Source organism: Mirounga leonina, unplaced genomic scaffold, assembly GCF_011800145.1.
Source record: "Mirounga leonina isolate KUSES-001 unplaced genomic scaffold, KU_Mleo_1.0 Mir_166, whole genome shotgun sequence".
Taxonomy (NCBI): Eukaryota; Metazoa; Chordata; class Mammalia; order Carnivora; family Phocidae; genus Mirounga; species Mirounga leonina.
In genome coordinates, this window is record NW_023270418.1 from 26,187,466 (window position 1) to 26,203,402 (window position 15,937).

Genomic DNA, 15,937 nt, shown 5'->3' on the forward strand with positions numbered 1-15,937 from the left:
GGTTGTGGGTCTGCTTTGGGATTGGCCCGCGGTTTCCAGGGAGCAGGTGTGTGGGCGGGGGTGGGGTCTGTGTGCTGTGGCCCACGCGATTCAGCCCGACGGAGGCTTATGGAAACGCCGGTGTGAAGCCAGGGTTGTTTCGGAGCTGCCTAGTCCGCGCCCCTCCGCAAGCGCGGGTGGTTCGGCCGGGGCTCTCTAGCGGCCCCCGCCGCGGGCAGAATGGTTGTGCCCAGGGAGCCCGCCTCCAGACCACGTGGGCTCTCGGCAGCGCTTCGCGCGGCCAGGGAGACGCTTTGTCCCGGCGGCGGGCTTGCTGGCCTGCGGTTCGGAGCTCGGAGCGGCGCTGGCCGGACCCCTCTTCGCGCCCGGCTCGGCTCGGCTCCCTGCCGGGCTCCAGGCCCATGGCTTCTCGGGGCAGAAAGCGGAAGGCCGAGGGGGCGGTGGTGGCGGCGGCGGCGAAACAGGAGAAGCCGGCGGGCGGCCGGAAGGCAGTGGAGGCCGCGACCGTCGTGATCGAGCATTGGTGAGGGGGCTGCAGAAACCCGGGGAGGCGGGCCAGGGCGCCGCAGGCCAGGGCCCCAGCCTCTGACCTTCCCCCCCTCTCTCTAGCACGAGCTGACGCGTCTACGGGCGCAACGCCGCGGCCCTGAGCCAGGCGCTGCGCCTGGAGACCCCGGAGCTTCCGGTGGAGGTGAATCCTGCCAAGCCCCGGAGGGGCAGCTTCGAGGTGACGCTGCTGCGCCCAGACGGCCCCAGTGAGTGGCGGCGCGGGAGCAGGCGGGAGGCGCTGGGCTCCGCCCGCGGGCACCTCGGCATTTGGGGGACATGCTGGTGCGTTCCAAAGTGACTTCGCCTCCTCGGTCTTTTCCCAGGTGTGGAGCTCTGGACTGGGATTAAGAAGGGGCCCCCACGCAAACTCAAGTTCCCTGAGCCTCAAGAGGTGGTGAAGGAGCTGAAGAAGCACCTTTCGTAGGCTGTGTTGGGCAGAAGTCCTCGCGCTGAGGTATGAAGGGGGGGTAGGGGTGGATTTGGGGTATTTGCGAAGCAGCCCTCACAGTCCTCTCATTTCACACATGATCTACAACTTGTAACTCTTTTCTTGCTCAGGATTTCCCCTTTCTGCTGGTAGGAAAAGTAGAAATCGGCAGTAAAATTGTTTTCTCTTAGTGTGCCCTTTGCTAACTGCGTGTTTCACTGTCTTTGAGCTAAGTTGTAGGCTGCTGATGGTAATGTGAATGGCTCTTCATAGAAATGCAAGTTGTGCCCTTTGAAGATGGCGGTTATTGCCCTGGCGGGGGGTGGGGGTGGGGGGTGGGTACGGACCGTTTTGTATTTGTTAGAAGCTTATTTTGCACACCTGATGGCATTCGTTTCATAAAGTTGGTGGTGTAAACCCCACCGGTTTCCTCTTTTGTGAGTAAAGGTCGTTGACACTTGTTTTTATGTTATTCCCCCCCCCCCCCATTACTGGCACAATTTTTGTGTAACCTCACGTGTGCTTACCCCTACCCTACCTTTTTGTGTTTTTTGTTCCTAGTATGTTTTCTGTTAATCCCGTGTGAAAACTACAGTAGTGTCACTCGTGGCCCCAAGGATTTGACTGGTCTTTATCCCTAGTACTGGGACATTGTCGTCAGGCACTTGATATGCTGAGTAAAATGTGGGGGAGGATGCAATCCTTGAACTCCCCCTGGGTTTGTGGGTTCTAGGGTGGGGGGCACAGCTTCCTCAGGCTTTAGGATTGCCTGGACCCCTGCTCTAACCTTTTTTTCGCCTGTCATGTTTACAGCCTCCTGTCCCTGGTGGTGTTGGAGCATTTATGATGGAACATGGCCAAAACTTCAGTCATGTACCTGAAGCCATGGTTTCTTCCCCTCCAGAAAGGATGGTTCAGTTGTGAGGCAACCCTCTAGTAAGGCATTGAAAAGTTCTTGGATTTGGTTTAATAAAAGTTGAAATAAAGTATCTGAATAATAAAGTAAAACTTAATCTTATGGTAAGAAATGGACAAAACCAGCCTTTTGTGGGATTGGCTCCCCTTGTATTTTTCATATTCTGAGGTCACAAATTAACCTGGAGCTCCTAGGTTCTCTGGTAGATCATGTGAAATACTTGCAAAAACTGTGGGGGGAAAAAAAGTAAATTATTTTTTTTAAAAAAGCATCTATCTTTTTCAACTCACTTCTTGGAAGTGATGATGGAAGTTATGTCTTTTTGGCCTCTGCAGAGGTTTGGCTAGACCTCCCATACTGGATTGAATAAGCCACATACATTAGGTTTGGGAAAATGTCCTGTTACTCGTACCCACTTGTTCCACCCCAGCACTGTTTCACACCTTCTGGAACATTTTCTGTTTCACAGAGGGTATTCTTATTTATTACTGAATTAGCAGTGACTAGATGCCTCATAACTTAGGAGACCTGGTGTTGATTGTTATTTATGACCCAGTAGAGTTGGGGACCACACAGTTTGTAGTTTCACTTGTTTATCACTAACTGGAAAATAGACTACAAAGAAATAAGATGGTTCAAGTTCATAATTTCGTACCCACGGTACACTTTTGCCTGGCTCCCAAAGCCTGGGGAGGAGAGGAAGGGACCTAAAGAGAACTAGGAGTACACCTGCCTCTTGTGCTAAGAGGACAGGGCACGTGCTAGCCTCTGCCAATAAACCTTTTGCTAGCCAACATTTCCCACCCTCCCACTGCCCCTAACCTGCACTTCCTGTTCTACGTGAGTATGTCCACCTCTGTATCTGACTCTGAGGAAGGGTCGGGCCACACAGAGGGAATACCAGTGGGCACCAGCCTCCCCTCTGATGTCCAGTCCACCACATCAATCTCTTCCTCTTCGGAGCTGGCAGGAAGTGGGTCCAACAACTCAGAGTTGCCAAGTACCTCCTTGCCTACCTCTGGAGCAGGATACAATACCTCATCCATACTTAGGGACACTTCTGGCCTAGTATCCATCCAGTTTGAACAGGGAGGTGAGAGGTCCTCATAGGACCTTTGGGGAAGGTCAAGAGAGTCAATCTGAAGCTTATCTCTCTGACCATCCAGTGGTTGGGAACTGGTAATTTCTAGATCTGGAGTCCAAGAGCCTCCTACTGAAAGTACCTCCCCTTCACTCACCTCAGAGGGTATGACAAGGGGGCTAAGGGACTCAATTGGCTCTTTGTTCTCAGAGGACATAACAAGGGGGCTAAAGGGCTCAATTGGCTCATTGTTCTCACCAACAGGTTCCTTTTCCAGTCCCGTGAGCTCCCTGGGCCAGAGTTCCATGTCGGGCAAACACCATTCCTCCCCTTCGATCCAGTTCTTTCCTGTTTCTGTCAGGTGATAGCTAGGGGTCCTGCAGCCCTCGGCCCCAGGACTTCCCAGAGACCCTATGGGGGGCTCAATGTCTGAGCCACACAGCATGAAGTCCAGGATCTCCTCCAGCTCACTGGTGGCAGCAGCACTTGTGATGCGGTACTCCTCAGCTTCGCAGGGCTGCCCCAGCAGGTCTGTGTCAAAAGCATAGGGCTCTCTGCAGTCAATATCCAACCCGGGTTCCTTCCCTACCAGTTCTGGACTGGACCCGAACTCGGACTTCACCGCTGGGTGGTCTGGGGAGTGGCTAGCAGAGAGCAGAATGTCTTGGAGCCTAGAGCATACTGGGGAGTCCTGACACAGGTCTACCCGAAAAGATGACTGTTCCTGCTCATTAAGTGAGGATGGCTGAGTACTCGCAGGCGCTTCTGAGTATTGAGGTTCTGGGATCTGAGGGCTATCTTGAGAGTTTCTGAGGGGAGGCTCTTGTACCACCTCCCAGCATGTCCCATTGACAATCTTCCGAAGTTTCACTCTTCCAACCTGCCCCTCTTCTGCGGAGTCAGAGTTCGGTGCCCTGACTTCAGGGCTCCGCTTCTTGATCCCACCTGTCTTTCCAAGGCCAGATGGGCTTGGGATGCTCTGTAGAGGACTAGCTGCCCCTGGTTTCTCCTTGTCCTCTGGTACTTTATTTATACTCTTCTGCCGCCAAAGGCGCCGGCCAGGGGCTGTGGGTACTGAGCTAGGTCCGCTTACCATGCTGGAAGGCTTGGATGTACAGATATCAGGAGACGGCTTTGAGCGACTCAGTCTGATCTTTCTGGGCAATAGCCGCTCATCCACAGAGGGATACATACTGGGTGGGGAAAGTGCTGTAGGAGCAAGGGCAGGGTCACTCTTGTTCTCTCTTGGTCCCTGACTGTGGCTTGATGGTGAAGAGCTTTTTTCTTGTGGAGTTGGGCAAGCTCTGGCCTTCTTCTTGAGCAGATTGCCAGACAAATTCTCTGCATTCTGTCGGTTGCTTTTCTCCAGGGGCCCCTCCTCCTTCCCGGAGGACTTCAATCTCACTGGCCCAAGAGGACAAGGAGTCTGGGTTGTAGGCAGTGGAGTCCGAGGGCGGCGGCTGGATGCCACCACCCTGGCAGAGATTGGTGCTGCACTTGGAGGCTGTAAGCACTCCCGGTTCAGTCTTCGGCCCTGGGGGGCCTTCACCAACTTCCCACCCTCTAGCTGAAGGGATTCTAGCTCAGATACACGGAGCTGACGGGCAGCAGAAAGCACATCCTGGGCTTCTTCTCGAGATACTTCCATCTCTGAGGTATACAAGAAGTCCACCAGCTTCCTGAGTGTCCTGATCTTCAAGCCCCCCAACTCCAGCACCACCTTCCGACCCTGAGCTGGCCTCTCCCGTTCCAGGCGCTCTGTGAAGAAGGGGCTGCAGGCTGACAGGATGCAGCAATGAGCTGGGACTGCCTCACCTGGAAGGAAATCCACTTTGTTATCTCATGCAAACTGGCATGTTCATGGGCTAAGCAGAGTCTTTACTACCCAAGTGTGCTGCCCTTTCTCTCAGTTTTCCTCCATGGGAGTTCAAATAGAAATTTGTTCCTTCTGTCTGCCTGGAACCTTCTGTCATTACCCAGCTAACTCCATTTTATCCTTCAAAATCCAGTTTAGGGGCCCTGGATGGCTCAGTTGGTTGACTGTCTGCCTTCGGCTCAGGTCATGATCTCAGAGTTCTGGGATCAAGAAACGCGTCAGGTTCCCTACTCAGAGGGGAGTCTGCTTCCTCTCTGTTTGCCCCCCCCTCCCCCACCGCTCCTGCTCTTTCTCTCTCTCAAATAAATAAATAAAATCTGAAAAACAAACCCTGAAAATCTAGTTTGGACGTTACTTCTTTCAGAAAGCTTATCCCCATCCCACCTCAAGTCTAGGTTAGGTGCTCCTGGGCACAGAGAGGTACTCTAGCTATCAGAGCACTTATAGCTATCCATATTGTAAGTGTCACCTCCTTCACTGAAGTGAAGCTCTATGAGGACAGAGACTATACCTGTCTTGCTCTCTGAGGTAAACCCACTGCTTGACACAAAGGAGGGGATCAAATTTTTTTTAGACTCACATGAGAGTTTAAAAAATTTTATAGAAGCTGTAATAGAATGTGAGCTTTGGATATAGACAATCAGGATTCAATTCTCTCCTGACCCTCTTAGGCACTGCCTACCAGCAGTCGTCTGTCCTCAGCCACCTTCTTTATGAGCACTTCCTTGGCAATCTCAGTCTGGCTTCCATTTCCAAAGGCTTGCTGCTGACTCCCAGGTCCTACTTCTGCCCAGATACCTTTTTCCTGAGACGCTAAACATGCCATAGCCTGCATCAACCTTTCTAGAAAGTGAACTCCATTCCCTAACCCCAAAACCTCTCATTTCTTACTTCAAAATAAGTATCCACTTTATCCAGCTGCCCAAGCCTGGAAACAAGTCATCTTTGATTGTTCTCCTTTACCTACTGTGTCTAATCAAACATTTTTATTTATTTTTAAAGATTCTTACTTTAATCTCTACACCCAACATAGGGATCGAACTCAAAACCCCGAGATCAACAGTCACAAGCTCCACTGAATGAGCCAGTCAGGCGCCCCTCAAACATTAATCTTTAAAAACAACAACAACAAACTATTTCTTGAGTCCTTATTGCATGCCATGTAATGTACTAAGTAAGGGTTTTACCAGTATTCATTCATTTACTCTTCACTGCAATTCTGTGAAGTAGCTGTTATTACAGATGAGTAAACCGTGGCATAGCTAAGTAACATACCCATCACAGTTACACAGTTAGCAAGTCACACGGAGGGGATGTGAACCCAGGGAGTTTGGTTACAGAGCCTATGCCCTTAACTGCCCCAAGTTTTGTAAATGCTTTTTGTTTATAAAGCATACATTTTTCTCTATTCTCAATGCCTTAGTTTTAGGCCACCATTCCCACTCTGGATTCCAAAATGGCCTCCTATCTGGACTCAACAACAATCCAATAATTCTTCTCATGCAGCCCAAGTAGACATCTGATCATGACCTTCTTCTTAATACCTTTAAATACATTTCCCAGGGTGCCTGGGTGGCTCAGTCAGTTGAGTGTCTGACTCCTGGTTTCATTTTGGGTCATGATCTCAGGGTAATGGGATTGAGCCCTGCATCAGGCTCCACACTCAGCAGGGAGTCTGCTTGAGATTCTTTCTCTCCCTCTCCCTCAGCCCCTCCCTGCTTGCATGCACACTCTCTAAAATAAATAAATAAATCTTAAAAAAAAAAATTTCCCAATGTTCTGAGGATAAGACCTACTTCCTTTCCATAACACTTCAGAACTTACACATTGCCGCTAATTTCTCTAGCCGTATCTCTCATCAATACACTTCTTGGAGTCTGCCCTCTAGCCATAGTGAACCACTCACAAATCCTTGGCCGTATCTAAATCTCTGTACATGCTGTTCTCTCTGCCTGGGAAAATCTTTTCCCACTTCCTCCTACTCCTGTTTGTCCTCCAGATCTCCACTAAGAGGTTATTTTCTCCAAGAAAATCACCCTAACCCCTGTCCCCCAACCTCCTCAGGTCTGGGAAGGTGCCCCTCTCTTGTGCTCCTGTATCAGCCTTTACTTACTCCAATGTTGTTATATTGCACAGTTACTTGGATCCACTGGTTATTTCAGGGTTTCTCTCCCCTTTTCATGATTTCTGTACAAGGAGGGATTTTATCTTCATATATACTGTATGCCCATGCTAGTACACTGTTCTAACAAACAACAGGCAATTGATTTTTTTTTATTTTGAATTAAGGAATGAATCCCAACTCTACTTACTAAGAGCACCAACAGGCAAGTCACTTAACTCCCAAAGCCTCAATTAACTCATCTATAGAACTGGAATCATGTAACATTACCTCACAAGGCTGTTGTAAGAATTAAATGAGACACTAGATGATACTGTATGGACTCTTCAAAGTATAGAGTACTACACGGTGATGGCTGTCATAATCCTTTTTTATAAATGAAGAAACTGAGCTCCAGAGAGATGAAGTGGGACTTGCCCATTTGTCACTCAGCTTCTAAGTAACAAAGCTAAGACTCTGACTCCTAGTTTTGGGCTTTTTTTAGAATACCAGACTCAGGTGGTTAGGGGTTCGACTCTTGATCTCAGCTCAGGTCTTGATCTCAGGGTCATGAGTTCAAGTCCTTCACTGGGCTCCACGCTGGGCATGGAGCCTACTTAAAAAAACCAACAGAAATACATGATACCAGGCTCTACTTCATACCGACTGAACATTTCAAGTGTAAAGAAAAGGGGTGGAAATAAACTATATTTTTAGGTCTAACAACAAACAACAAAAACCATCAATTTGAAGATGAGAAAAATTAATCAGAAGCTTGTCAAGAAAATGGGAAAATATGTAATAGTATTGTCTAACACTTATATTGTGCTTAGTATATTAAAAGTGTTGTTCTAAGTGCTATGTGTATGTTAACTCCATCTTCACAATCATCTCATTACATTATTATCCACCTTTTACAGAATTTCTATGCTTACTAAACTTTACATTACTTTCATTTTTTAAAAAGATTTTATTTATTCACTTGAGAGAAAGAACCAACCAGCGGGGGGGGGGGGGAGTGTGTGTGGGGGGATAGAGTGAGAAACAGACTCCCCACTAAGCAGGGAGCCAGACACAGGGATCCTTCCCAGGACCCGAGATCATGACCTGAGCCAAAGGCAGATGCTTAACGATATGAACTACCAAGGTGCCCCTACTTTCATTTTTTTTTTTTTAAAGATTTTATTTATTTGAGGGGCGCCTGGGTGGCTCAGTCGTTAAGAGTCTGCCTTCAACTCAGGTCATGATCCCAGCGTCCTGGGATCAATCCCCGCATCGGGCTCCCTGCTCAGCAGGAAGCCTGCTTCTCCTTCTCCCACTCCCCACTGCTTGTGTTCCTGCTCTTGCTATCTCTCTGTCAAATAAATAGATAAAATCTTAAATTAAAAAAAATTTATTTGGGGTGCCTGGGTGGCTCAGTCATTAAGCGTCTGCCTTCGGCTCAGGTCATGATCCCAGGGTTCTGGGATCGAGCCCCGCATCGGGCTCCCTGCTCGGCGGGAAGCCTGCTTCTCCCTCTCTCACTCCCCCGCTTGTGTTCCCTCTCTCACTGTGCCTCTCTCTGTCAAATAAATAAATAAAATCTTAAAAAAAAAAAAAATTACTTATTTGAGAGTAGGAACAGGGGGAGGGGCAGAGGGAAAGGGAGAAGCAGACTCCCCACTGAGGAGGGAGCCAGACTCAGGACTCTGAGATCATGACCTGAGCCGAAGGCAGATGCCTAGCCAACTGAGCCACCCAGGCACCCCCCCTACTTATATATTTTTTTAAAGATTTTATTTATTTATTTGACAGAGACACAGCAAGAGAGGGAACACAAGCAGGGGGAGTGGGTGAGGGAGAAGCAGGCTGCCTGTGGAGCAGGGAGCCAGATGTGAGGCTCGATCCTAGGACCCTGAGATCATGACCTGAGCTGAAGGCAGAAACTTAATGACTGAGCCACCCAGGTGCCCCCCCACTTACATTTTTTAAGAGAAAAAGCAGTCTCATTTTCACTCTTGGAAACAATAACTGTCCTAGAAACAAACAGCTCTTTACCAAATAACTTATAGTGCTCAAGGGCAATAATACATTTTCTTGGTTTTATGCTCTACTCCCCGGCCCTGAACTCATTTTATCTTATTCTACAGTGAGTATTCTATAGTGACTTTTCAATTGAGTCCGCACTAGTGTCTTACCTTCTGCCTGCAGAAGGACATCACAGAACACACCAGTCTGTTGCTGGTGATGAAGCTGCAGAAAAGCTAACCGGAGAAACCGGGGATTCCTGTATAGGATTTTGGAACTGGCGGGAGAGCACATGTTGGTCTCAACAAACCTCCTAGGTTTTCACAGATCAGATTCCTGTGGACAAGAAAGTATATTTCAGAAGAATGGCTGTACCTAATTTGTTTTTTGTCTTTGAAATGGTAGGAAAAATCTTGAAAGTGGGAGATAATAGCCACGAGCTGAGTTATCATAAGCCCAGAAATTGTGCCAAGTCTCTCAAGAAATATCACAGTGGTTACATGTGGGAGCTTAGAAGCAACTGTAGATTTGAATCTCAGTTCTATTATTTATTAGCTTAGCTGTATAATCTCAGGCAAATGACCTAACTTTTCTGAGTCTCACTTTTCTCATCTACGAAATGGTAATGATAACAGTACTTACCTGGTAGGGCTGTTTTAAAGATTAAATGAGTCAATGCAGGTAAAATTGCTTAGCACTGTGAGTGCCTGACACATAACTATCACTTCTAAAATGGTAGCTCTGGTTGTTATCCTTAAACCTTCTTCATTCACATTGCCAGACTCAGTGCCTACAAGTGCTGACAACTCATATTCTTCCTGAGCAACACACTTCTGAGTTCCATAGGTATAATCCTCAATTTAACACTTTCAAAGAAACAACACTGAATGGAAAATTCTCTAGGAAGTTGTACACATCTTTTCTCTGAGCTCACTCTATCACACTAACCAGCAGAGGGTGCACAGTAAAGAAAAGCAGGTGCTGGACTTGGTGGGAAAATCTCTCACAGAAATAAGGACGCTGCCACCCTTGCTTCGGATGTTCTCGAGCCTAATGCGGCCTGGAAATTGGCAAAGAATCTGGCCACTTTAGGTTTGTCAGTGGGCTTAATCGCCTGGCTAACAACGGAGCAGGGATAATTAAGCATTCTACCCTTCCTGATACAAGCTGGATATTCTGAATTCAGGCTTACTCCATTTCCAGCTTTTTGCACTGAAACCCCCACACTCACTGCACAGCTGGTGTTCCTTTCCTGGCATGCAGTTTTTTGTCAGGCGGCACTGAGGATCTGAACAGTTCCCGTCAAACTATCAGGAAAGAAAAAAGTGGAAAGGTTAACTAAGAAGGGGTAGGCTCAATTCCACTTTCAGCCAGAGAGATGGGGGCGGAGGATGGCTGCTCTTGCAAGGTCCCAACCAGAGGCTCTAGGGAAGCTTCCCAACCCACCAGCACCCGGCCCTGCCCCCAGACCCAACCTGGGATAGCTCTGCAGTCGGAGTTGCGCTTGCCGACCTCTTTGTGCTTGGGTCCTCTGTCCAGCCTGCCTTGCTTCCTCCCAAAGTCCAGCCTCGTGCGGGAAGGTTTAGCAAAGCAGCTCAGGTGGGCCAATGGCCTGAGGGTTCCTCTCCCCGTCCAGAACCGAGGAATCGGGGTTGGCGGAGAAAGCTGGGCGTCAGGGAAGGCCCTGCAATGCTGGGCGTCCCGCACGCTCTGGGCGCCCCGGCCCAACTCCTTTGAAGAGAGACCTCTCGGCGCGAAGGTTTCTGGGAATGGAGCGTGGGGTTCCTGGAGGCCCGAATTCAGGGCTCACCGTCAGCACCGCGCCCGGCCGCACGGGCTTTGCAGCCACCCCCTGTTGCCCTCTTACCCCCGCGGGCCCCGCCACGCTCCTGCATCGGGACGTGGTGACAGCGAGCGCCTGAGGCCACGCGGCGCACGCCACACACCTCGCGCCACCGTCCTCGCGCACGGCGCGTCGCCGGGCCCGACGTCCTTCCTCCTCCCCCAGCCCTCGTCCTGACGTCTGCCTGAATACGTCATCCCCATTGGCCGAAGGCTCCTCGGACGGCCAATCACAGGGACAGGAGCACTTTGGGCGGGAGGCTAAGTCTCGAGGGACTTGAGGGCTAAGCCAAGATGGTCGGGCTGCGAGAGGTGGGCAGGAGAGCCTGCTCGGGGGGGAGCCTGACGGAGGCCGTCTTTTTCCTCGGCTCTGGACGAAATCACAGTGACAAGAGAGTCAGGATGCCCCAGTAGGGCAGGCTCCGAGGCGGTTGCAGGACGCCTCTGTCTTCCCGTTGAAGAGGCTGTCGATAAATGGCCCTGGCCCTGTGAGAGCGCCCCAGGCTTCCGGGAGGAAAAAGCCCGTGGATGGCTCTCCTCGCACCTTGACCAGGTCTGTCTGCTCTGGTTAGATCCTTAGTCCAGGGATGCTCGGGAACGAGGTCTTTAGGCTAGCGTCTGAATTCAGGCTTTTCACAGATTCCACTCCACCCTAAATCTCGGAGAACTGGTGCGACCAAGGGGGTTGCAGAACTTCCCGCGTGGAGTGGCCTCCGGTGTCCTTCCAGAGGTGATTTATTTAGCGTACCTGACTGGAAACAGCTGTTTTCAGGGGTGACATAGAAAAGTTAAATGATTTCACGATTAAACGTTTAGAGAGAATGCCAACGCACGTTATAAATATGGACAGCGGTTCTTACGCGCGCGCGTGCGCGCGTGTGTGTTTGAGGATCTGGGGCCTGGTTTCGGTCAGATGCCCCGCGACGTCCAGCTCTGGACGAAGATGGCCGCGGTTCTTACGTGTGTGTGTGTGTACGTGTGTGTGTGTGTGTGTGCGCGTATCTGGGGCCTCGTTTCAGCCGGATGCCCCGCGACGTCCAGCTCTGGACGAAGATGGCCGAATCCGAAGCCATTGGTGACGGAGTGTGGTGAATTAAAACGGAGCAACTTCCCCTGAGGCCATCTGGAGGCCGAACTTGAAGACGCCTGACAGAAGGGGAACCTGCCAAGGAACAGACGAGAGTGTCGAGAGGTGAGTAGTACGGTGCGCTCAAATACGTCTTCGTTGATATCTAACACCTTTTCAAAAAGGATTTGAGGAGTATGTCGATTATACTGTAATTAACTATTTTTAAAGGATTTGGGAAGGTTGAGTGAAATATAGGGGCGTGGGGTGCATTTCCAAGTCAGGTAATATTTTCCTAGTTTGGGGCCTGCTCTCAAGGTGGAAAAAAGGTCAAGGAACAGAACCCATTTTCGGCTGCAGTTATGTTTTGAAGAGGAAGCAACTCGCGAAGGGACATAAAACTTAGCAGAAAGAGGATACACACAAGCAAGTAAGAAAGAAAGAAAAAAAAAAAAGACAAGGCAGAACAGTGTTTGTTTATGGCATCTTACTGTGGAATCAAGACTTGAGTGGGCAGGTGAAATACCAGTAGAAGTGACTCTGTGGACTTGTAAGAAAAAGAGAAATATTATATCCCCTCATGAATTCACTGTTACTATGATTAGATTAATTTTCAGGAAATAGGACTCACATCTCGGTTTCTTTCTTTTTTTCTTTTTTTTTAATCCAACACCATTTAGATAAATCTTGTGATGGTGGAGTTTCTAAAGGGAATGATAAACGGCCATCCTACCCAGGGCTTTAAAAGTGACAAACATTCGATGCTAATGTGTAGCCACCAGAGGGTAGAAATGAGTGAAAATATTTTGTCTTCCTTTGTATGGATAGCCAGTGCTTTTTGGAGTTGATTTTTTTTTTTTTCATTTCTTCTCCTTGGCATTTATGGTTTTAGCTATTTTAGAAGTAGAGAGCACAGCACTCAGCCCTACATAATAATTTTAATATTAAAACAATTATTTATTTTATTTATTTTTAATATTTCTATTTTGAATACAAAATTATTTCCCAGCTCTTCCCTGATCTTTTACCATTTTATGGAATCTTGTTTTTCTTTGTGTGTTAAGTGGTGATGGCTGTGGTGGGGTGGGGGGGTACATTACACTTGGAGAGTTGTAAAACCGAACACTGAATGTAATATTCCATGTGTTAAAAACAAAGCAAAATGAAAGAAAGAAAACAAAGGAAAGAAAAAAAACCCCGAAATAAAAAACAACCACGTATCTCTGAACATATCCTCAACCCATTGACTTCTCTCCATTTTTACTGCTACCATTGTGGTCAACTCCCTATTACTGCAGCTTGACCTTCAAACTAATTTCCTTGCTTTCACCCTTGCCCCTCTTTACTCCATTTGTCACATAAGCAGGCAGATCTTTTCAAAATCTGAGTTAGATCATGTTATTCTGCTGTTGAAAACGCTCACAGGCTTCCCTCTATCTGAGAATAAATTAATCAAAACTTTCTCTGACCTGTAGAATCCTTCATATTTCTATCACTCCCTCCTCATTTCGACACTCTGCTGGATCCAGCAGGTTTCAGCCTCACTTGGGGACTTTGGAATTAGTAGTTACCATTGCTCGTAAGTTCTCATGGTTGGCTGCTTCTTCCTATTCAGATTTCAACTTAAATGCGAAACTTTCTGGAGAGTTTGTCCTTGACATCCAGTGTAGCACAAGTCACAAGTCATTCTCATCAGTCTGTTTTAAATTTCTGCTTAGTGTTCCATCTGACATTTATTGATCTTCTCTCTCCCTCCACTAGAATGTAAGCTTTCTGAGAGCAGGGAACTTGTCTACTCATTATCTGAAGAGTACCTGGCTCATAGTAGGTGCTCAAAATAACCCAAGTGGAACTCGTCTTTTTACTTTGGGTCACCTGAGTCCACTCAGGTGTAAAAAACAGTTTTTCCCACTGAGTATTAATCCTTGTGATGCTTTATTTGAAGACAGCTGTTTCAGATAGATTTAACAAGTTTTCCACCACCAAGTTATCTTTTTTTTTTTTTAAATAGGCTGTACACCCAATGTGGGGCTTGAACTCACAACCCCGAGATTAAGAGTCGCATGCATTACCAACTGAGCCAGCCAGGCGCCCCCTGAGTTATCTTTCTTGATTTGTATATAACTTTATTTCGAATGTTATCTACAAATTCATTAATATAAAATGACTTACCCAGGATTACATAACTGGTAAGCCAAGAGACTTCATTTACTCATCCATCTGTTGCTAAATATGAGACATTAGGCTGAGCTCTGGGGATACACCATGAACTAGAAAGACACCATTCATGTCTTCATAGAGCTTATCTTCTGGTGAGGGAGACGGGAAAGCAAACACAAAAGGAAGGCAAAATACTTGAAAGTTTTTAGTAGTGATGTGAAGGAAACAAGATCAATCTATCTCTAGAAGATCATAGAATAATCTAGAATATGGCTCTGATCTAGGAATCAATGAATCAACAAATGTTTCTTCCCCCCCCCCAAAAAAACATTTCTTGTGCTGGTTGTTTTCCTTTGGCAATCATCTTTGGCTTTTGAACTTGCTATGGAGGATCAGGAATACTAGATGTTAAGTAGAGGTAGAAGATGTGATAAGAGGGATGCCTGGGTGGCTCAGTCGGTTAAGTGTCTGCCTTCAGCTCAGGTCATGATCTCAGGGTCCTGGGATTGAGCCCGAGTCGGGCTCCCTGCCCAGCAGGGAGTCTGATTTACCCTCTCCCTCTGCTCCTTACCCCACACATGAATGTGCGTGCATGTGCGCTCTCTCTCTCTCTCTCTCAAATAAATAAAATCTTAAAAAGAAAGATGTGATAAGATAGTAGAAGATTCCTAGATAATGAGAGTTAAAGGTTGTTCATTTCTCTGTTAAATGTATTCATTTCCCAGTCTGGTTTGTTTAAAGCCCACCAAACAAGTGCTGGGATGCCTGTTTGAGAGAAGGCCTTTTCTTGGCCACTTGAGGTCAAATATAAGGGTCTGTGAGACTGTAGACAGAATATGATGGGGTGCATAATGACTGGATCAGCTTAATTAGAAGGGCACATACTGAGGAGAAGTGGAATTCCAGTTTAGATAGCTAAGGAAAGGTCAGATTATGGTTAATAAATGTGACTTTAGTGTATTGAATGAATACACTTGAAAGCAGACGAGGAACTTGGCCTTTACCCTGACCACAGTGTAAAGTGATGGAAAGAACACAGGCTTTGGAGTCAGATGGATGAGGGGTTCACTTCTTAGCCAGATGATCTCAGGCAAGTTTCCTCACCTTGTTGAACCTTGATTTCCTCATTTGTGAAATGGTGGTAGTACTATCTCCATGGTGTTGTTTTAGAAGTTAGAGACAGTGAGTGCAAAGTGCCTTTCACATGATAGATGCTCCGTTATTGTTTGCTCTTATGGGGCATTGGTGAGCCACTGAAGGTTTGGGGGCAGGGTTGGTACTGGTAATAATAACTCATTCTTAGTGAGTTTATAACCAAATGCTGTACGTTTTAAGAACTTTGTGTATTTTAATTCTCACAGCAGTCCTGTGAGAGATACAGTTATTATCCCCATTTTACAGTTAAGGAAACAGAGGCTCAGAGAGGTTATCTAATTTGTCCAAGGTCGCATAGTAATACATTTACTTAATTGTTCTTGCAGAGGAGGAAGGTTTGCAGCCAGGCAGTCTGAGTGCAGAACCTATGCTCTTAACCATTATTTTAGATTATGAAAACTTTATGAAGATCCATTTGGCAACAGCCTACAGGATAGAATTTAGATTTTTCAGTAAGAAAGTAAAAGGAAATTTTGGATTCATCATTATCATCTTTGTTTAGTAACCACCAAGTGACCAGAAAATACTAGTCTTTGTCAAGCCTGTTAAGAAAAAAAAAATCCAGTCTCTGTCCTTTGTGGCATAACAGTGTAAGAACATATTAAGGATAATTCTTAAGAAAAGAATACTCGTATAATCCTTTACTTGGGTTAAATGTAAAAAGAGAATGTACGAACTAGAGCATCTTGAGCTTGAAGTGCACAAAGAAATTGAATTTTCTTAACAGGAGACGTGTTTTTTCTTACATATGCTGTTA

General features: G+C 47.2%; 2 protein-coding genes across 2 annotated transcripts; one reads left to right on the plus strand and one right to left on the minus strand.

The window, feature by feature from the left end:
• Window positions 1-241: 241 nt before the first annotated feature.
• On the plus strand, window positions 242-2,008 carry SELENOH (selenoprotein H). Its single transcript, XM_035012901.1, has 4 exons — window positions 242-523; window positions 610-755; window positions 873-1,003; window positions 1,790-2,008. The coding sequence occupies exons 1-3, from the start codon at window positions 402-404 to the stop codon at window positions 971-973; spliced, it is 369 nt and encodes a 122-aa protein (XP_034868792.1). The 5' UTR covers window positions 242-401; the 3' UTR covers window positions 974-1,003; window positions 1,790-2,008.
• Window positions 2,009-2,728: 720 nt separating this feature from the next.
• Window positions 2,729-9,251, minus strand: BTBD18 (BTB domain containing 18). Its single transcript, XM_035012902.1, has 2 exons — window positions 9,128-9,251; window positions 2,729-4,788 (listed from the first exon to the last, which is right to left on the minus strand). The coding sequence occupies exons 1-2, from the start codon at window positions 9,249-9,251 to the stop codon at window positions 2,729-2,731; spliced, it is 2,184 nt and encodes a 727-aa protein (XP_034868793.1).
• Window positions 9,252-15,937: the final 6,686 nt, after the last annotated feature.